This window comes from Prionailurus viverrinus, chromosome A1, assembly GCF_022837055.1.
Source record: "Prionailurus viverrinus isolate Anna chromosome A1, UM_Priviv_1.0, whole genome shotgun sequence".
In the NCBI taxonomy this organism is placed as follows: Eukaryota; Metazoa; Chordata; class Mammalia; order Carnivora; family Felidae; genus Prionailurus; species Prionailurus viverrinus.
Window position 1 is genome coordinate 8,207,854 of NC_062561.1, and position 22,910 is coordinate 8,230,763.

At 44.0% G+C, this 22,910-nt stretch overlaps 1 protein-coding gene across 2 annotated transcripts; it reads right to left on the reverse strand.

Annotated features, from left to right (window-relative positions):
- Positions 1-2,346: 2,346 nt before the first annotated feature.
- On the reverse strand, positions 2,347-22,357 carry SLC46A3 (solute carrier family 46 member 3). Of its 2 annotated transcripts, none has more exons than XM_047860786.1 (6): positions 22,068-22,357; positions 21,152-21,364; positions 13,433-14,303; positions 11,763-11,846; positions 6,466-6,622; positions 2,347-3,380 (listed from the first exon to the last, which is right to left on the reverse strand). In XM_047860786.1, exons 2-6 carry the CDS (start codon positions 21,338-21,340, stop codon positions 3,296-3,298), a joined length of 1,386 nt encoding a protein of 461 aa, XP_047716742.1. In that variant the 5' UTR covers positions 21,341-21,364; positions 22,068-22,357; the 3' UTR covers positions 2,347-3,295. The 2 variants fall into 2 exon arrangements, with proteins under 2 accessions (XP_047716742.1, XP_047716733.1); XM_047860777.1 differs by having other exon boundaries at positions 21,768-22,356.
- Positions 22,358-22,910: the final 553 nt, after the last annotated feature.

Consider the following 22,910-nt stretch of genomic DNA (forward strand, 5'->3'; position numbering starts at 1 on the left):
TGTATCAGTCACGTGGAAAGTTTTAAAAACAGATTCTGAGGGACGCCTGGGTGGCTCAGCCGGTTAAGCGTCTGACTTCGGCTCAGGTCATGATCTCACGGTTCGTGAGTTCGAGCCCCACATCGGGCTCTGTGCTGACAGCTCAGAGCCTGGAGCCTGTTTCAGATTCTGTGTCTCCCTCCCTCTCTGGCTCTCTCCCACTCACACTCTATTTCTCTCTCTCTCTCTCTCTCTCTCTCTCAAAAATAAACAAACATTAAAAAAAGAATTAAAAAAAAAAAAAGAAATGGTCACCTTCAGAGGGTGATAGGGAACCAACTTATAAAAAAAAAAAAAAACAGATTCTGAGACCTCACTCCAGACTGACTGGATCAGAATCTCCAGGGATTAAAAAAAAAATTCCTTGGGTGGTTCTGATATGCAGGCATTTCATTAAAAGAGAACTGAACCTAGGACATCTTATTCTTATCAGCAGGATTTTTGGACATTGAGGGATTATTTGGTGAGTGTAGGAGTGGAGAAAAGGGGTTTCTTGAGGCTGTGCGATGCAGGATGTAAATGATCTTATTGAATAGTCCAGCCTCATAGAAATACCCGCTGTGTAGCGATAAGAGTATCCATTTCTTCTGGATGTGGGTATATCTAGCCCCTCTTGTACCGTGCTGGATAAAAAGGAACATGTCTTTCCTCTTTGTTCCTTTTATATGGACTCCACAGAGACAAATCATTCCACCAATATTCTTTCTTCAGATAATCAGATAATTAGGTCACATTATGGGAGATTAAGCGGTAACATTTTTTCCCTCACTTCTGTCTCGACTGTGTAACCCCATCAGCTTGTGCATTTTTCTAGTCTCTTCCGTATCACATTTACTAATTGTACCTTAGGATAGATACTTTAAAGATGGCTAAACTCCTTCATGCTCTGTTTTTACCCTGAGCCATCTCAATCCAGTGCCCTGGTGTACTTCCTGGATCCCCAATAGTTTTTGCTCAAAGATGAAACCCATCTTTTCATCTCTTAACTGTATGAAACAATACCATTTGTGCTCTCTTCACTTTGGATGAAAATCGTAAAAGCATGGAAAGCTGAGCTGAAGGGCCTTTAGAGGCCATTATGTTTACCATTAAAAAGGGCAATACTGTAGGCAGTCTAGGCGGGTACCTTTGGGAGGTACTTCATACTCTACCTTGTACAAGTGTTGATACTGGGTTTACAGTCTGGAACATGGGCACCTTAGCCATGAAGAATCTGAACCACGCCAAGTCCATCTGTGTGTGACGCTGATGCCTGGAGGGAGCCGAATAACCATGGTCAGGTCTCTCCGAGACTTACCCTCCTTGAGTGTACTGAGGAAAATGAGTATCTATCTTGCAGGGTTATTAAGGGAGTATACAGTAAGTTGATATAGAAGATCCCTTTGTAAACCATGAAGTCCTTTTTGGTTTGGGAAAATTATTGAACAGGAAGAAAAACAAAACTAAGTAACTATGGAAATCTCCCAGTTCTTACGTGGGCTTCTGGCCCAGAAGGCATTCGGTAGACTTAAAACGAATGGTCTTGGAAATAAAAATTTCTAATATTTTACACCGAGTGCTATTCGCTAGTCCAGCGGTCGTTGATTACCCTACAGGGAGAAGCTGTAAGCAGTGCTGTCAAATGGAAAACTGACTGTGTTCAAGAGATCACAGAGAAGTCAATCATCTAGTTGTACTTGAAGGCATTTGCGATATTACGTATTGTAACTTAGAAAATCAGAGATACTGGGGCATCTGGGTGTCTGAGTTGGTTAGGCATCCGACTTCTGCTCGGGTCATGATCTCACGGTTCGTGGGTTTGATCCTTGTGTCAGGCTCTGTGCTGACAGCTCGGAGCCTGGAGCCTACTTCGGATTCTGCCCCTCCCCTGCTTGAGCTCTGTCTCTCTCTCTCAATAATAAATAAACATTTAAAACAATGAAAAAAAAAAACCAGAGATATTGAAGGACCAGTGAAAATACCATAAACCAATTTAAAAAGTGCTGGCATATTTTTTCAATTGACTTGCAAGGTTGGCTTAATGGCTGTGGCATGCTATCAGTGGCTACTTAAATATGCAACTTTAAATTATTTTTACAAGGAAAAACAAAATTTTGTATTTAGTTCAACAAACATTTATTGAGGATATAATGAGGAATCAAAGACTGTCCCTGTCCTCAAGGTGCTCATTGTCCAGTAAGGAAAACAAACATTAGGAGACGGTGGAAAATGCGAGGATGGAAGTACGCACCCAGTGCTGTGGGTGCCCTGCAGGGGCGGGGGGAGCATAGGAGTAGGGAAGAAATGTCAGGAAGGCTACACAGAGGAAGCAGGATTTGGCTGACAGTTGAAAGTTCCAATGTCTCAAAGGAGGAAAGGCAAATGGAACAGTGTATAGAAAGATAGGAGGCATGAGAGACTGTGTTCTCAGGGACCAGGGTGGGTCTCAGGATAACTTTAAGGCAGTAAGATACGGATATCCCTGGATAAAAATAAGGAATGAATATTGGCTCTATAACATTACTTCATGATTGGCTGCTTGCTCAGTGTTTACGTTTCTTTATAAAAAATTTTATTTACAGTATTTTTCCAGTCACCCCTGTGTCACCTATATAAACACTATCATGCCTGTCACTGATGACACGTATTAGGAAAAGTGAAAATACGTCTCCTCTAAAGTGCTTCCATTTTAAGGTTTTTGCATCTCCTAGAAACTTTCACGGCCCCTAGCGCCTTGATGGGCTCTGTAAAACAAAGCATTATCCAAGCAGAGGTGTGACTGTACTAGAATTGTTTGAAGCTTCTACCGTTATTTTCCTATCAGAGAATGATTCATCATAATTTTGAACAGTGATGCCTTCAAAATCTTTGAGAGGTCAGAAACCCATTTTGCAGATGAAGAAACTGAGGTATAGAGTTCTCCTTGGTCCCAGGGTGAGAGGCTGGAGTATGTCAGGGAGATTATTGCTTTTGATTGTGTTAAGTTTCTTAATCCCTTTAGACTGTGAAGTTTCCGTTTCTTTCCCAAATCCAGAAGTGGGAAGTGTTCTGAGATTTGTTCTATCTATGGGACTCCATCGCAGAATATTCATAAAGTGCTCAAAGTGCATGGGACTGTAAGAAGCTAGAGCCAGGGGCCGTTTCTCTCACTGTTTAGTTGAGAAGAAAGGGCATGTAGCATTGATTATTTATGAACTATTGATTATGGAACTAGTTTACAGTCCTCGGAAGTCTGAGTATATAATGTGTGTGTCCAATTATTTTTTTTAAATCACGATCAGCTGTCTGAAGTGTCTTCACTGGGTTCCTCTTGTGTAAGAAGTACATAGTTTCCCTCGTTCCAGCTGGTGCACTTGACGATGCTGCAAAAGCAAACAAGACATTCTGCAATTGTGACCAAAGCAATACATAAATAAATAATCTATATTCCAACTTCCCCCTGGTTATATGGCTTGCAATAAATTGTGCAAATTATACACAGAAGGAACATACTGGCACTTTGAGTCCAGCTGACTTGCTAGGCATAGCATTCTGAAAATAATAAACAATCTACAGTTCTTTTCTCTTCCAGATCCCTGAAATGTCCATCCATCCCATTGTTTAGTTTCTATAGTCCACAAAAAAGTAGTTATAACTGTAGGTGTGGCTGAAGTTCATGTCCAATACCTATAACTGAAGCTGGGACAAGAAGACACCTGGAACTTAAAAAACATGTAATTTGGGGGTGCTTGGGGTAGCTCAGTCCGACTCTTGGTTTCGGCTCAGGTGCTGGCAGTGCAGAGCCTGCTTGGGATTCTCTCCCCCTCTCTCTGCCTCTCCCCTACTTGCACTGTCTCTGCCTCTCTCAAATAAATAAACTTTAATAAAAAATAAGCATTTAACTTTTTAAAAATATTGAACGGTATAGGGTTAAAAAATCTCAGGAGACCATCTACATTTACATTAGAAGCATTATTGAAAGCATAACTATCTTTTATCTAGCTGTGTATATGTTCATTAACAGATATGTATGAATATATGAAGAATACAAATTACCCATTTTCTACTCCCTAATTCTTTTTATTTTTCGTGATATGGTATGGATGCACGATCATTTATTTAATCATTCTCTTTTGGTCATTTAAAAAATGTTTTTGTCTTAATAAACTTTATATCAGTTGACCTTTGAACGTCCCATGTAGTTGGAAATGCGCATATAACTTTTGACTCCCTAAAAACTTAACTACTAATAGTCTACCATTGACCAGAAGCTTTACCAGTAACATAAAACAGTCTATCAACACATATTTGGCATGTCATAAGGATTATATGCTGTATTTTTATAATAAAGCCAGAGAAAAGAAAATGGCATTAAAATCATAAGAGAAAGTATATTATAGTACGGCATATATAGAAAAAAAAATCTGCATGTAAGTGAATCCATGCAGTTCAGACCTGTGCTGTTCAGAGTTAACTGTACATAATTTTTGATATTATTGATCATTTCCTTAGGATGTGCTTCTAAAAGGAATCACTGGGTCAAATACTATAAACTTCTTAAAAAAGCTTTTGATACATGTTTATGAATTGCTTTCCAAAGATGATACTGCCAAATAACACTCCTACAAGCAATGCGTAAGACTGTCTCATCATTTACTATATAGCACAGCATGTATTTTTAATTTTGCTGGTTCAACAGGTGGAGTCTCTTTTTAAAAAGATATCTAGTAAAAATCACTTTTCATCAGAATCACAGAGGAACTGTAAATAGTACTGTAGTCTGTCTTACACAGATCTAGGTATGATAATTACATAGACATTATGTAATGAGGTCCTACTATGATTAAGACGTAGGGCAGCCCTTCAAGGAGGTCACAGTCTTGGTCAAATGGGTAAGGCCTGTGCACGTAGGTACTTTCCTTACTCACCCTGCACCCCCCCCTCACCGCCCCCCAGTGCTCAGGAGAAAGCAGAGATGTGTTGTGCTCCACCTCCTACTGACCCCTGTCACTGCACTGTCACTGCATTGTGCTCTCAGCCGTGTAGACTAGGCAAGGCCCAGCAAGGAAAGGGCAAAGAGCTCTCAGCCCAGTGCCCTGGCCCCATAGAACGTGTTCACTCTCTTTGTTTGGCCACTTCGGCAACCACTTGTCTAGTTAGATTACACTTTTTGTTAACTGAAAGGCAAAGGAAGAAAGAAATACTTGTTATGTGTATGACTCTGGTCTTTTTATTCTATGTACTATTCATAAATAGAATTTGGTACTTTGTATTTATTTGGATATTTACATTTAAAAAGGGAGTCATTAGGGGCACCTGGGTGGCTCAGCTGGTTGGGCAACTGACTTCGGCTCAGGTCATGATCTCACAGTCCGTGGGTTCGAGCCCCCTGTTGGGCTCTGTGCTGACAGCATGGAGTCTGGAGCCTGCTTCGGATTCTGTGTCTCCCCCTCTCCCAACCCCTCCCCTGCTCATGCTCTGTGTCTCTCTGTCTCTCAATAATAAATAAACGTTGAAAACAACCACTTTTTTTTAGAAGGGAGCCACTAAATAAGCCAACATTCTTCAAAGAAAATTCTAGATATTCAGTGCACACTATTTGCTCTTGTCATCAGCCCAAGACTCCATATTAAAGTCTGTCTTCTTATAGGAATCTTTAACTCCCCAGGGGATATTATACTCTAGGAAATCATAGTTGAATATGAATATATATACATACACACACATACGCATACACATGCATATTCTTGGATGCTGATTTAATCGGTTCATATCTAAAGAGACAGGGGGTGGCTATTCAGAGTCTGACCCAATCTTTCTTTCTCTTAGTAATGGTGAGCCTTGTCATTGTCTCTTTCTTCTTAAGTCTTCAACATTATGAATAGATGTCCTCATGTCTAAAAGTTACTGAGAAAAGTACATTCTGGGGCAAAACTTCGTTCAAAAGAAAACCACAGGCCCCACGTGGTTTCCATTAGGCCAGCTCATCAAACCTGGACTTCACATGTAACTTACCCACACTCCCAGCCTCCCCCAGAGGCTCGTCTTCACCAGTCAAGCCAGGAGTTCTCTGATCGGCACCGGTGAGCCTGCTACTTGGGCCCTTTCTATCCCCCAGAGAAAGATGAGGTCATCCACCCTAATAAGACCCCTGCCCTTCTCCCTAAGGGAAGGAGACTCTGCCTGAAATAATTATTTCTTCTCCTCTGCTAATAACGTCACGCCCCACCCTCTTTCCTATGAAAACCTTCCAGTGAGCACAGCTCCTCAGAGCCCCGCTCTACTTGTTAGAAGGGATGCCGCCTGGTTCGTGAATCAACCAGTGGAGCCAATTAAATCTTTAAAAGTTACCCAGTGGAATTTTTTTTTTAAACAACTTTAACAGATCTATGTAATTTTACTAGTGAGGTTAGGGAATTCATTTAATCCAGCTATCCTCTGACAAAATGGTTGAAAATAATTACCTACCATAGACTGATGGCTGGAATTAGTAATAGAACGGCAGACAGCAGAAAGGTGAAGCCCGGGTACCAGGCGACAGTGGCTGAATAAATTCCATTAAAAGTAGAAACTGCAGTGACACCACCAAGCGTTTCTAAGAAGGCAATGCAAGCAAACAGGGTACCTGTTTGGGGTCAGGGTGTGGAAGGAGAAAAAGAAATGGCTTCGTGACAAAACAACGAACAGAACAAAGGGAGAAAACTTACTCACTGGAAAAAACAAACACGGGGCACTGCTTGGTGAATGAAAGCTATTTTCCTCCAAATCCTTGAGAAGTCAGTAACCCATTTTTGCAGGTGGAGACACTGAGATCATGAGGTCCGCTTGGACTTGCAGTGACGGAAGGTGAAAACACAATAGTTCCGATGTCGGTAGGGCAAAGGTAAAAGGCAACGACAGCTGACACATTTGAAACCCACAGTCTCCTGTCCCCGAACAGCCGCAGGCATAGCCACAACTACATAGCCCTGACGTTCAAGCTTATTTCCCACTCTCAGTCCCCAAGCTGGGGACATCTGTGACACACCTCCTATGTGCAGGTGGCTCCTACCAGCAAAGGTCCCACCCGAGGAGCCTTCTGAGTTAAAGCAATCCTTTGCATCTGCTTCTCAGATCTGGCAAAAGTGACAGCTGCAGACAAAGACAGATGATGGCACACGCTTTCTGCAGCGTGGACTGGATCCCTCCCTCCAAAGTGCCGGCAAACTGAGCAGCCACAAGGTTCCTTTGTGTGACTCCTCAAGTAACTGTCTGTGCTCTAGTTATGCCACGGTTTGATGCGAAGTGAGTCTTTTCTGCCTTCTCTGCCTGAAACGGCTTCCACGCTGAGGCGGCTCACGAGACTGAGCGAGCGGGGATCCCGCCACTGCCCGGCACCCCTGCCCGCCTACCACGGTTGGTCGAGGGCAGGCCCTGGAGCATCGTTCGAGGAGCGTAGGGTGGCTGCGTGGTCAGTCCAAGTTCATAATCCGAGAAAAGGGGGCACAAATTCTACCAATGTTTCGTTCTGTCTGCAGTCCAAGACCACGCTGACTGAGCAGTTAAACCTCTGAAGGACAGGCGGGTCATCTCGATGTACTTGTCTTCCTCTTTGCCCTATTTTGCATCACCAGATGAAAAACTCTGTCCTGGTTTTCCGCTCTTCTTGATGTCCCCGGTACAAGTCCCTACGTGGCCTTGGCAGACTCTATCATTAAGCCGTTGTGCTTGTTCCCTGCTTTGCCAAGTTTACTTTTCCATGAGAAGTTGTGATGTATTTTTTCTACAAACAATGCAAATCATGTAAATAACTGTATTTGATTGGACTGGTGAGAAGGAAAAGGCAAGCATGAGGGTCACCTTTCATAACCAGATTATGGCTTACACTGTCCGTGTTTTAATTTTCCCCGTGCTCTTGGTCTTGTAGACCGTGTGGCGTACGGGTTTTTATCTACTGAGACTTTTTACCCTGGTATACATCTTCTCGTACGTGGCTTCTAATTCTTCACCGAATGACAGGTCACATGTTCATAAAACATAAACATATCTCTGAAGAATACTGTGTTTTCACGTACATGTCTTCTCTTGACTAAAACGAAAGCTCTGTTCATGCCAAGTGCACATCTACTCTGTTTACTGCTGTGTCCCCGGGCCTGTCTGTCCTGGCACATGGAAGATGTTTAACCCGTATTTGTCGAATGAATGAAAAAAAGCTTCATTCAAGAGCCCAGTTATCAATCAGCAAGTGGTACACAGACCTGTTGCCTCCATGATTTATGATAAAACACGAAGTCAGTTCAGTTGGGAGGAAGTTATCCTACCTGTCTATGCAATTATCTTCTTATATTTCTGATCCCTTGCCACAGCCAGGCACAGTGCCATGGAGGACAGACTGGACAGATGTAGTCCTATTTTGCAATGACCTAACTCGATTCTTGACAGAAAGCTGGCCAGGTGGTACGTGTGTCTGGCATAAACAGCCATCCTGTGACACAGTAGGGTTCACTTCCCGCTCAACTTTCTCGAGCAGTTCAACTTGTGTCACAGTCACCAGAGATAAACTGGATTAAGTAATCAGCTCATTGTTTCGTATCTATACTTTTTCTTAACCCGGTAGGTTTCAAAAGTCGAGTGTGTTTTTCCGGTGTTCCAAGTAATCACAAAGTGCGCAGGGAGCAGCAAGGCAAGAGGTAGTCCCGGGTGGCTTTAGCTGGGAGTTTCACAGCTGTATGGAGCACAGAGATTCCGAAACAATCCAGTTTCCTCTCCTTTCTCATTCAAGATGCTGGGGACACTGAGAGACTCATGAAAACCTCTGTGGCACTTCCTTTCTCCTCTGATTACCTTAAAGCACATAACATTTTCACGAAAATATCCCGTTTTTAAAAAAGTAATGCAGGACCAGAATATACTCAGTAGGGAAGCTCTGACGTCAGCAGAAGGCTTTCTTAGTGAAAATCCAAAAAACAAAACATTTTAAAGTGTCACTTTAAATAGCCTTTGTAAGTAGACTACACCAAATAAAAACCAAAACAAACCAGGCACTCTGAGAAGTCTCTTTTAGCTCCAAGTTGTGAAGCGGGTAGATGTTTCTTTTTCTTCTGAACAGCTCTACCGAGGTATAATTCATACGCCCTAGAACCCACCCCTTTAAACTGCACAGTTAACGGAGCTGTGCAGCCTCACCCCAGAAGAAACTGTACCCATTAGCAACCTCTCCCTTTCTCTCCAGCCCTGGACAGCACTTACCTGATTTCTGTCTCCATGGGTTTGCCTTTTCTGAACGTTTCATATAAATGGAGTATTTATACGACAATGTGTGACCTTTTGTGTCGGGCTTCTTCATTTTCCATAATGATTTCAAGGTTCATCCGTGGGGTAGCGGGTATCATCAGTACTTTATTTTTATTGCCAAATAATATTTCATTGGGCCGATATACCACATGGCATCTATCCATTCATCAGTTCATGGACGTTTACATTTGTCTTTACTTTTTGGCTACTATAAATAATGCTGCTGTGAACATTTGTGTGCAGGATTTTTTGTGGGCATATATTTTCATTTCTTTTGGGATTTCAATTCCATTCTATTTCTAGGAATGGAATTGCTGAGTCCTAAGGGAATTTTATTTAACTTTCTGAGGAGCTACCGAACTGTTTTGGCAAAATGGGTGCATCATTTTATGTTCCCACCAGCAGTGTAGGAGGGTTCCAGGTTCTCCACATCCTGACCATCTCTTGCTGTGGTCTATTTCAGCCATCCCGGTGGGTCTCACTGTGGTTTTGGTTTGCATTTCCCTGAAGGCTAATGACGTTGAGCATTTATTCATATAATTCTTGGCCATTTGTACAGCTTTTTGGAGAGATGTCTATTCAAATCTGTTGCCTATATAGTTGGGTTGTCTTTTGGTTGTTGTTTTTTTTTTTTTAATTCCAGTGTAGTTAACACACAGTGTTATAATAGCCCCAGGTGTACAATACAGTGATCCAGTAGGTTCCATATACTACTTAGTGCCCATCCAGATAAGTGTATTCTTAATCCTCCTTACCTATTTCATCCATTCTCCTCCCCCACCTCCCAAGTTCCTTATTAGACATGTGATTTACTCATATATTCTCACACTCTGTAGCTTGTCTTTTCACTCTCTGGATGGTGTCCTTTAAAGTGCAAAAGCTCTTAATTTGGATAAAGTCTAATTTATCTATTTTTCTTTTGTTGTTGTGCTTTTGGTGTCATACCTAAGAAACCACTGTAACCCAAAGAAGCAGGTATATTTTTACATATTACAGTTACAAATTTTTATATTCCTAAGTGGTTTTCCAGTCAATCATCATTACATAATCTATAAACAGCCGTGTGCATATACAGTGACATGGGTGGAAGAGAATCAAGAAATATCTTTTTAAAGGCACTGGATTAGCAGTCTTCCCCAGTGTTGACTAAACTGCCATAAATACAGTAGCCTAGATATGAATGGTCCATCAACAATTAATATGAATATCTGCACCAGGCTGAGGCATGAAACAAAAGAAAGCTCTGAAATCTAACAATATTCACATGGTACAGGTATGCCTAATATCTAACTAGTAACTAGTTCTAACTAGAAATTTAATTTTTTTGTCCTTTTGTATTGGTTATTCTCTGCCCTCCCACTTCAGCTGTTTGATCTTCTGTGTCCTGCTCTGTGCTTGGGAGGCTGATATATTTACTCCTATCGAATGACGTGGATTTCCTTGCTAATCTGACTTTCTGTCGCACTTGGTCAACGAGATGAAGGTGGAGAGAAAGCTTGTAGTGTCTTGTCTCTGCTCCCTATTTGGGCCACCTTCTCTGGGTGCCTTCTCCACTGCCCACTCCGCCATACTGCTTGGACTTCATGAAAGTCGCTATGGAACCAGCTGAGGGGGATCCTGTTTTTGCTAGGATTCTAATTCAGGCCCAGCCCTAACATTTGTGGGGTCCAGTGTAAGAATACACTTAGAAGCCTATATATTATATTGTAAGTATTTGTGAGTTACAGTTCTAATGAACAAACTGTTCAGTAAGCTATGTTTCAACTACCCGCTCTGAGAAATATGCCTTCTATACCTTCACAATGATTTGGAAGGTCAGACACAGACTCTGAATTCTCAGACTCTTTGGAGTTCTGTGGAGGAACATGGCAGCACTGGCCGAGCTAGCTGGCCCTTGGCCCTCAGTCCCCAGCTGCAGGGTGCAGTCTGCCCACGTTGTGTTCTATCTCTTGCTCCATCCTGCTCAGAAAGGATCATTTACACATGGCTGTACACACCCCACTCTGCAATGCCAAGGTTGGGCTAGTTCTATGAAGAGTGATGGCTTGGCTACCCCTTTGGTCTAGAGGGGAACACACGATCTACCCTCAGGAGAAAGGGTCTGAGGAAGAGGACCACCCAAGCACTGAAAGACATGAACCCAAAACTGTTTGGCTGGGAATTATGGGTCCCGGATACCCAGAATATAGTCTAGAAGGGGGAGGTGTTGTGAGCTCCCGGGTGGGCATCTGCCTGGCCCTGAGCACTCCTCTGCTCTTGAGGCAAGGCCTGGCTAGATGCAAGCCTTCTAAAGCGGGAGACCCTGGGCAGGGCACCCCTGCCTGAACATAAGCCTCTACCGAACACAGAATTTACTTACCACTTAATTCAAAAGGCGTTCTGAGCAAAAAAAGTGTTGTAGAATATTCGGAAGAATCAAACATTGGTTGTCCATAGGTTTCAGTTGATACAGATTGTAAACTCATTATATTCATTAAGCAAATTAAACTCACCTTGTTCAGTAGAACGAACCACTTTTGATATCATGGACCGTAGAACAGAGAGCGGCACGATCGTGAAAAGGAATGGCAACCTGACTGTAAGAGAAATGGTGGGAAATCACTGGCCAAGTCAGAAAACGAATGGCCAATTTTAAATGTGAAATTCTTTCTTTCTGACTATGTCCTTTTCTATAAGCATCCTACCTCATTGCATCTAAGGACTGAATGAATTAGTTGTAGACTTCTGTCTCATGACTTAAGATACACTATAGATGGGTCAGCTAAAGGTTACTTTACTTTGTTATTCCGGGAGTGAGAATAAGAGTTCGTGGAGGTTTTAGGTCCTTGGGATTAGAACTGCGATTGGGACTGATGTGCTATTTCCCTGACTATTACAGTGACCTCTCGTTCAGCAAGTTGTGACTTAGCTTTCTTCATGTATTTTCCGGTTTTGCTTCCTTAGACTTGACATTCTTAGTGTTAGCATGCTTTTAGTATATTGACTCACTTATCGAGAAATTGGTTATCTTTCTGCTTGTTCATCTTTGTGCTGAATCATTTTATGAGCCCAGATCACCTCTCCTCTTAAATTATGACCCCTAATAGTAGCATTTCTAGTTCTTTGACAAAACAGTAATAGATTATTTTTGCAGATGATGTTAAAGTTTTCACACACATATCAACTTACTTGGCCTTGGCAATTCTAAGGGAGACAGGGAGAACCGACATTTACTGAACACAAGGCCTTGTGCGAAGTGCTTTACAGTGATCTCTTCTAATATTCTTGTAACCCTCTGAATTAGGGACTACTGTGCCCATTTTGCATTTGAATAAATGAAGGTAGGCCCTGAGTACTTGAGTAATTTGCTTAAGATCACCTGGTGCCATATAGATGGACATTAAACCTGATTCTCTTTGGTCACCCTGCTTCCCTGCAAGGTAGCAAGAGGTTGGCAGTGGCTTTGTAGAAAAAGATGAAATCGGACCTTTCCTAAGGTCCCACTTGACAGATCCCTTAGCTCTTTCAAAGGCGGCATCTCACTCAAGCCCTACAGAAACCACCTGTGGGGTAGGTAGTTGAGGAAGTGGTCCAGTTTGCCAAAAAATGATTTATCAAAAGCCAATTGACGGAATGACCAATTTGCAGAACCTTGTCTTAAAGAATTTTCTTCTTGAATATATTCAACAAATGTGAATTTTATAAATCTTTTGAGTTTATTTTACGTAATGATCTTTAATTCTTACGGGGCGCCTGGTGGCTCAGCCAGTGGAGCGTATGACTCTTGATCTTGGGGTTGTGAGTGAGCCCCACGTTGGATGTGGAGATTACTTAAAAATAAAATCTTAAAAAATAGTTTTTAAAAAGTTTTAAGGAAAGTAGTCTTCTTAGCAGCACTTTAAGAAATATTCAAGTTGGCAAAAAGCTCTATTGAAGAATTGACTCACAAGAAGAATGCTTCTCAAAACAATTTTTTGGCAAGTATGCAAATTTAGAAAATTGTGGTTAATCATTAGTGTTTTTTAAACCAATTGGCTTTCACTTCCTGGCAAAGTGCCTTAACTGAACTAGAACGCGTTAAATAGAGAATGTTAAACTAAAAGTTTCTCACCCAGCAGACTAAATTCATTTTATGTAAACATCAAATACATGGTTAGTTCTAAGGCTACATTTTGTATCTTACCTAAAAACATCATTAATGTCGTTCTGGCAAAAGCCGTCATAACCATTCCTGCCATGGTGGTAAAGATTCCAATGAAGGCCATGTGAATGTCTTCCATACAGTAAGAAAAAAGCCATATTCCTAGGAAACTGCTGAAAAAGGTAATGCTACCCAGAGCCGATCCATAACCTATAAAGACTTCATTCCAGCAGAGCGGGGAATCCAATTCATAAAGGATAAAAATGGGGGAAATGCCAATTGTCACGAAAAAATAAGTGATCATTGTAAAAAGTAACAAACAGAGAAAATACCGTCGCTTACCAGAAGCATTTTTAAAAAGCATGTAAGTTCGGTAAAATAGGTTTTTAAAGCCTTCACTACATGATATGGCAACATTCGGAGATGAAGATTCTTTCAATGAATCGCCAAGAAAAAATAAAATATAAATCAAGTTAACAGCAAAAGCCATACTAATAATGAAAAAGGACCACACAAAACCTAGTTCTCTGATAAAATAGCCAGAAGACAGTCCCGTTAATCCAGTGACAAGTCCAAGTATGAAGTCAATTATAGCTATTCGAATTGTTCTTTGTTTCTGTTCTACACATTGATCAACTACGTAGGCAAAACAGGCCCCTAAAAATGTGGTGGAATTGCCACAGAGCGCACCGATAAAGGTGGATGCAATCAGAAGCTGGACTGGAAAAGCAAAGTAGGAGAGCACACAGAGCCAAACGCTGGTTGCAAGGGCACCAGCGGAAGACAAAATCAAAGGGAATTTCCGTCCTCGATGATCACTATGAGACAGAAGTATGAACGTAGACACTAGACCAGGAATTAGCCCACTTATGTCCATCTGCAGATTAAAGAGAGACACCTTCTTCTGAACTTCCTGCAAAGAAACAAAAAGAAGAGGATGTGTTTACCGAGATATAGACAACATGCATGAAAATATCACAGCGCGTGCTTTTCTTTTTTCCAGTACGTCGCCAATAAGGAGTCTCTGCGGCATGGGTTTGATACAGCCTGAAAATTCATCCAGTTCACAAAGCAAATATCAAGAGGTGACACAGGAATCAAAGCTCAGTCCTAATATTCAAGTACCGTGGTGGGGACTTTCACTCATAAAAAGAAAATTGGGTATTGCGGTGTGTCTGTCTTACATAGGGGCTCCACAGACCCCAGGACATCTGGGACTGGCCATATAAGGACATTTCTTTCTTCTGTGAACAGCTAGCACGGAGATCATGACCACTGTTGTAAAGCAAGAGCAACGCCCTTTCCCGTGACAGATCCTTCTGTCTACTTAAAAGGGAATGAATATCACGTGTAAATGTCATACTCGATAGACCTTTATTTAGGAGGCACTCAGTTGCTTTTTTCACATGTGTCTCCACAAATAAGTTTCTTCCAGTTTCTTTCTTTCCTTACTAAAAAATAAGATAAAACCCCAAGAGAAGCTTTGCACTGACGAAGACGGATGGTAGCACGCCATGAACTGAGGAGGAAGGTAAATCCAGCTTCTCCAAGCCAACACAACCGGGGGCACACACAGGCTGGAAGATGTTACAGTCGCTGCACTGGTTGTTTGATGGAGAGCATTTGGGGTGATTTCTGTTTGCCACCTCTCTCTGTATTTTCCAAGTTTTATGTAGAGTATGTGCCGTTTTTATAACAGGGATTACTAAACTCATTTTTAAAAACAGACGGACTCATGTAATATTTAGAAAGCACCCTAGAACAACTGATGAACCACACAGAAAAATCAAGTACTGAAATTAATGATCTTTTAAAAGAGTGAGCCTGTGTTTATTTTTATATATCCATATAATGCAAGTAACTTCCCGTTACCAGGAAGTGTTGTCGTCACTAAGACTCAAAACTCCAGTCATCTTTGTGTCTGGCCTTTCCCTTCACCCATGCCTGCCAACACCCGGTGCTTCTCGTGACCTCTGCCTCTTTCCAGTCCCATCACTGCCACTGGAAGCACAGGGCTTCTAGTGCTCACCAGGACTCCCCGGGCACCTTGCTTTCCCTCTCTTCAATTCAGTCTATGACCCAGCCTCGTCACTTTGTGGATCACACACCCTAATGGTGGGAGCGGCTTGCCAAAACACACTAGTGGCACGTCTCTCACCTGCTTATTAGCCCTCTGCCTGCTAGAGAAAGCTCACGCTTTCCATGGCTGTTATGTTAGGCCACCCAGATGCGGTCCAACCCCACTCTTCGGCATGATCTCCACTCCCTTCCCTAATACGCCATGTTACAGGCACAGGCCTTAGTCAAGTCCAACTTGGATTTGCCTGAAATGCCCAAACAGATGTAATCTCTCCTGCTGAACCTTCTCATCTGGCCATTATCATTCTTCAGTTGCACTTTTTTGTGTAGCGATTAAGAGCTCTGGAGTCAGATCGATCTAGATTCAGAAGGAGCCTGTTCTTTACGTAGCAGTTAGAGTGATTTTTATTTTTGTTTTAAACGTTTATTTATTATTGAGAGACAGAGAGACACAGAGCATGAGCAGGAGAGGGGTAGAGATAGGGGGAGACACAGAATCTGAAGCAGGCTCCAGGCTCTGAGCTGTCAGCACAGAGCCCGACGCGGGGCTCGAACTCACAAACTGCAAGATCATGGCCCGAGCCGAAGTCGGTCACTTAACCAACTGAGCCACCCAGGCGCCCCTAGAGTGATTTTTAAAAACACACCAACCAGCTCACGTTACTCCTCTACCCAAAATCCCTCGGTGGCTTTCCTGACAGTGGAATAAATCCGAATTCCTTGCCACGGTGTGGGCGCCGATACCGTGACTTCTCTGGTTTCAGGTCTGCCTCTTGGCTCCCCTCAGCCACATGCATTCCTCAGACACTCCACGCTCATTCACTTGTTTTGTACTTGCTGTTCCTTTTGCGATGACCACACGGCTCACTTCCTCAATTCAAAAGTCACTTCCTCAGAAGCCTTCTGTGAGCCATCCAGAGCAACCCCATCAACCCCCACCCAGGGCTCCATGCCCTTATCTGGCTATAGTTTTCTTTAGAGACTTGCCCCACCCCCACAGGGTGGGTTACTTTAATGGAGCTGCTCACCGTGTGCCCTCTCCACTACCACTAAGCTCTGGGAGGGCGGGCACGCGGTCTTCTTCACCACATCATCACGGATTCCAACCAAGTGCTTCACAGGGTGCCCCACAGACCCTGGTTGTACCAGTGAATAAGCAGATAAAATAGGCGATGCGCTAGCTGCGTGTGATGCCGACCAAATTATTTATCCCTATAGCTCCATCTGACAAGAGGGGGGTATGAAGAGTCCCTATCTTGCAGGCTGTCGTGAGTGTGAGATTTAAAGTCAGCATGTCGGGGCGCCTGGGTGGCGCAGTCGGTTAAGCGTCCGGCTTCAGCCAGGTCACGATCTCGCAGTCCATGAGTTCGAGCCCCGCGTCGGGCTCTGGGCTGATGGCTCAGAGCCTGGGGCCTGTTTCCGATTCTGTGTCTCCCTCTCTCTCTGCCCCTCCCCCGTTCATGCTCTGTCTCTCTCTGTCCCAAAAATAAATAAACGTTGAAAAAAAAAAATTTAAAGTCAGCATGTCAACATAAGGCACACCACAGAGACCCTATTATACGTTCACGCTTAGTCAACTCTGGTAGTCTCATTTTTACTAGGGCAGCCTTCTCGCGCACATCGTTGTGGCTCTACGGTTATAAAAGCCATCAAGTAAATATTTACCGAATAAAGAAGTAAATCAAACAATCATTTTTTAATCAGCTTCTCAACAAGATATTCCAGTTTGGGATTCCTCTTCCCATTCCCACCCCTCCCCCATATCTGATCTTCTTTCTAACCCAACCTCTTACGCAGACTTGTCTCCTCATCTGCAATCTATTCCTTTTAAACTCTGGAGAATCATAATTAGATAAGGGCAAATGGAAGAAACCAGAGTAAAAAGTGCTACGTCTTATACAAGACTGAACAGGGTGGCTCAAGCATCCGACTCTTGACTTCAGCTCAGGCTATGATCTCACGGTTCAGTTCATGAGTGCGAGCCCTGCGCCTGACTCTGCACCGACAGCGTGGAGCCTGCTTGGGGTCCTCTCTCTCCCCCACCCGTTCACTCGTGCACGCACACTCGCACACTCTCTCTCAGAATAAACTTTGAAATAAAACTAAAAAAAAAAAAAAAAAAAAAAAAAAGACCGAACAGAAGGACAATGTACTAAGACAAGTGTAAGTTACATTAAGGAAAGGAATATCAATTTTCAAAAAGTCACGATTCCATAGGCTGTAGTATATATAGTAATTACAATTGAGTAGAAAACATTCTCTATCTGCTGGTAGTAAGGAACTGTGTTAGTTATTAAAAGGGTTATAAGTAAATTACTGAACAAGAACGATTTCACGATCTGGTTGACACCACCTTGCTCCCTCAACTAGCAGGGTCCCTGTCTTGATAGCACTTGAAGAGAAGAGACCAAAGTGGCCAGTTTAGCACCCCAAAACCAGTCGTTTAACCTGGGAAGGAGAGGGTGGCAAGGGGCTTCAAAATTCCTTCCTCCACACAAGTCAACTAACATGCTTAGAATTCCCTACCTCTTCTGCTTTAGCCAAGAGTGTCCTTCCCACAGCCTTGCCATTTTGTTAAGAGGCCCTTCAGAGATTAATCTTGCTCAAGAGAAGTATGGAGGTGCATCTTATAGTCACAAGACTCAGAAAACTCAAAGATTCGGAAAGTAGGTTAGATGAATATTTATATGTATTTATATTTATATGTCTATATACATTTGACCCTACTAGGTTGAAAAATAAGACTTTTCATCCATATAGACTTTCAAAATGTTAAGTATAAGTGAAATAGCTTAGTTTATTCTTATATCTATACCCTGAAATTCATATTATTATCTTGCATTCCAATACATGTGTCTGTGTCTGTGTATTTGTTATATAGAAGGATAAATAAATATAGTATCACAGTAAGAAGTTCAATACACTATTGTATTATGCACTCTTCTTACAAATAATTGGTCTTTTGGGGGAGTGGCAAAGAAAAATTTGAACTGAAAAAAATCCTTTGTTTTATTCAGGACTGACTCTGTGTGTCCTATGACATTTTATTTTTAGGGTTACAAGAACAGTTCTCAAACCCCTAAATTTCTTTAAGTCAGCAAGTGCCCAGCACCCACCCCCAGCAGAGCTGGGAATTGAGAAGGAAGGTCCTAAAACAGGGAACATTTGTCCTTGGATTTAACGGTAAGAGAGGGGCGCCTGGGTGGCTCAGTCAGTTAAGTGTCCACCTTCAGCTCAGATCACGATCTCACCGTTTGTGAATTCGAGCCCCACGTCAGGCTCTGGGCCAACAGCTCGGAGCCTGGAGCCTGCTTCGGATTCTCTGTTTCCCTGTCTCTGCCCCTCCCTCACTTGCACTTTGCGTGTGTCTCTCTCTCAAAAATAAAGAAACATTAAAAAAATAAAAATAAAGGTAAGAGAATATTCTTATATTGAGCAGGAACAGTATCCAGAAAAGGGGCCAGAGGGAAATGCTGAAGGAGATGGGGGTGCCTCCTGGGAAGCAAAAATGCTCCTGTGACCTAAGGAGCAAAAAGCGAGTGGCCTGCCTGCCCTGTCCCAATTGTGGGTGGGGACAGTCATGCTTTCTAGTTCCCCAATCTGAGAAAAAGCATCTGTAGCTCTTGAGCACCAACTTTAAGAGAAGGGATCTAGGGCACTATGTTTTCTTGAATATTAATCTAATTAAAAAACAATTAATGAAACAACAATTAGACACTGGGCAGAAATTTTCAAAATGAGACCACTGCTCTGGGCAGGGGGGGCCTCTCAGCAGCTGGGTAAGGCCAGAGGCGGCCAGTACTCACCACCTGCACAGTCACAGAGGCCACCAAGATGACTGAACCCACGGCCTGTCTCCCCTCACTCTGGGAGGGCAGGGGCAGCAGACTTTTCCCCACATTCAAGTCCTCTCCCCCTCTGTCCCTCCCACTGCTCCCAGGTGTCTGCTGTAGGAAAGCATGGAATCCAATATAGAAACCGATGAGCCTACTGAACCTTTTCACTCCCTGGGAGTTTATATATATAATATATAAATATATATAATTATATATTCATATATTTATTAATATAAATATATATTTATAATATTTATAAAGTATTTATATACATTTATTTATATAATATATTTATTATATGTATTATATATAAAATATATAATATATATATAGGAACATTCTTAAAGTCAGGAGACCAAACCACCAGGTGAGACCCTTGGTCCTTCTATTTTTATGACCCCACTCTAGGCCAGAACCCTGATGTCTGCATGGCTTCCCAGCAATTATCAGTTCCAAGAAAGTTTCTCCCATGGAAATGCGGAACGGCAGAAGCTGTGTCCAAAGGCCAGGCCTCAGCCCAGCAAGGTTATACCTGACACCTAGGGAGCCACCTCCAGGAGCGCTACAGCCTTCCTTCTGGGCCCTTGGTCATTTCTTCTAGGCCTCAGACTCCTCTCCCAGTCACAGCTGAATCCCCTTCTCCTGAGGAGAAAATCTGAGAGCCGCTAGGCAAGTGACTCGAATTCCTCCAAACTCTTCTTGTCCTTTGAGAGGTGAGGCGGTGCCACTCTTTGCCATCACAAAATATCCCCTAGGGGAAGAGTTCAAGGTGTAGAACTGCGGTCTGTTTTTGAGGCTTTCTGAGGGGAACAATTCCAGATCTAAATGCTATCTCCTTCGCATCTGGACATTGGTAGACTTTGCTAAAAACTGTCTGAGGGAGCCAGAGGATGGCGATGTACCTCCTGTTTGAAACAAATAAAAAATTGGGGGAGGAGGCCAGAGCGGGAGAAGGTAAGGCTCTGTAATATCTGCCTCAACATTTTCAGTGTCCTCAGAACCAAAGTGAGTGCTCCCCTCCGCAGATAGCCTCCCACAGCTGCTCCTGGGCACTTGGGAGTCAAAGCTGATGTGCTAACACCAAATGATGAATGACAAATGCTGCCCCCTGGCCCCTACAAGTCCATGAAGGGCACTGGCCCCAAGGTCCACAGTCTTCAGTGATGGGCTACTTACGGGGTCACTGAAAACTGGGTCATGTACAGGCAGAAGGAAGCCAGGGAAAGGCAGAAACACTGTTTCCCCGGCCGCCGGGACCATCGAGTAGTCATTCCAGTTGGCTGTGGTCCAACTTTCAGGCTTTGGGATGGGGGTGGGGGAGGAGGAGGAAAGAGCCCCTGGGGAGGTGAGACGAGGCTGAAATTTTCTAAGAAAGGAGAAGCACCAACGTCACAGGAGAAGAAGGGGCTTTTACTTAGAAGAGGCAGATTAGGGACACCTGGGTGGCTCAGTCGGTTGGGGTAACTGACGTCAGCTCAGGTCATGATCTCACAGATCATGGGTTCCAGCCCGGGGTCAAGCTCTGTGCTGACAGTTCAGAGCCTGGAGCCTGCTTGGGATTCTGTGTCTCCCTGTATCTCTGCCCTTCCCTGCTCATACTCTGTGTCTTTCTCTCAAAAATAAACATTAAAAAATAAAAAAAAAAAAAAAAAAAGAAGAGGCAGATTAAAGGTGTCAGGAAACTTCAAACAGGAGAACTAAATAAAGGCTCTTGACCTGGGATTTCGGAGCGTTTAAGGTGACCCTTGAGAGATCAACGTATGATGAGTGCAGTGCCCTCTTTCATCAAAAAACGCCTTTACACATCCCCCTTTTATTACATTTCAGGGATATTTTCATGTCTTACCTCCTGGAATGCAAAGATTGGGCTGCTTGTATTTTTTCCACACGCAGAAATATTGCTATCCGACACAAAACTGTAGTTGCTGGTTTCTTCCCATATTCTCCTATACACATACTGTGTTGTCAGTGGGGCAGTCAAAGTCATAGCAAATGCACTCAGGCAAATGGCAGGTTCTACAAAGAAAATCTTCATATTGCCTGGGTAGGTAGTTGAATTCTGTTAAAAAGAACGGGGAAGTTAGAAGTAACTGGGGAACAGAAAGCAGTAAGCAGTTCGTAAGAGATTAATTTCCACTTTGGAAGAGGGTACGCAGTAAACCGGTGACTATCGTACTTAACTATTTTTAAGAGTAAGTATGACCTTTCAGGGCTCAAACCGCCTTAAAATAATCTTAGCAAGTCGTCACCCATTTTCGTTGGGAATCATCTCACCGCAGTCCCCACATTGTATATACTGCCAACCGGTTTTCAAAAGGGAAACAATGAGGTTCCTCCGGGAACGCGATAGTTGCGCAACTGTTTGCTATTGTTATTTTGCTGCTCGTTAACAAGCACAGGAAGGGGGCCTTTAAAAAGCAGCTCCCGATCGTAAAGGGATTTTTTTTCTCGTTGAAACTCACCCCACGGTTACAGTCTTCCTGCCAGGCTAGGCGCAGGTCTGATCATTTTCGGGGCCGGAATCCCCGGGGGCTGTCTTCTTTGGGGGGGGGGGGTGCCCTGCGCTCTCCGGGCGCCTGCCGAGCAGCAAGTGCTCCCGAGGCTGGGGCGGCCCGGGACGCGCCGGGGACACTGACCGCCGCCTGGGTCGGGGGCCGGGTCTGCGCCGGCCGCCGCGCGGGGACCGGGAGGGGAATTTCCGTTGAATTCGACCAAATGCACCTGTCGGGGAAACTCAAGCTCTCATTTTAAAGCAAACCAACCGAGCGCACTCCAGCGTCCAGAGTGACGACGGCGACAGGTCACTGCGCAGCCCCCGCTCGGCTCCTCGGTGGCCCTGCGGACTCGGCCCCAGGGAGCACGGGCGGCTGCTCCCTGCGCGGTCGGCAGCCTGTCCGCGGGTCGGTGGGTGGGTCTGCGGGCCCGCTGCCGGTCGGCTCCAGACAGAGGCTTAGCTCCCGCCCGCGGAGCCCCGCAGCCGGCCGAGAGGGCGGGGCCGCTGGCTGCCGGGGTCGCCGCCGGCGTGGCTGTCCCTGTCCTGCCTGGCTCTTCTGCGATTGGGCCCGGTGTCTGGCTCCCTCGCGGGGATTGGTCCGCTCGACGTCGCTCCCGTGAGCCCGCCCCCAGAGGCCCCAGGCTAAACCTGGCGCCGCGCAGCCGTCCGCCAGCCCGAGCTGTTTGTAGGGCAGCGCAGAGGTCTCGCTTTAGGGCTCTGCAGTGGCAGAACATTTCTGGGTCTGAACATCGTTTTTCGCAGAAGCACACGGAGATCTGTTGCAAAAGTAACGTGTGTGGGATGCAGTTCCCTGTAGCATCCGGGTCGGCAGGGCAAGTGCCCTAAGAAACGCAGAAAAGGGGAACGGGGTAGGGGGCGCCCGTGCAGGGAAAGAGAGTGCTCCTGGCAAAGGGTCTGAAATGTGGTCTCTGGCTCTTCCTGGCGGTGTGACCTTGGGCAAATTATTTAATCTCTATGAACCTCCTTTCTTTGTCAAGTGGGCATAACAGCCCTACAAGATTGTTCTAATGAACCCTCAACACGTATATACAGCATAGCCTTGGGACAAAGGAGGGACTGTACCAGTGCCTTCCAACAAGCCCGCCAGGAC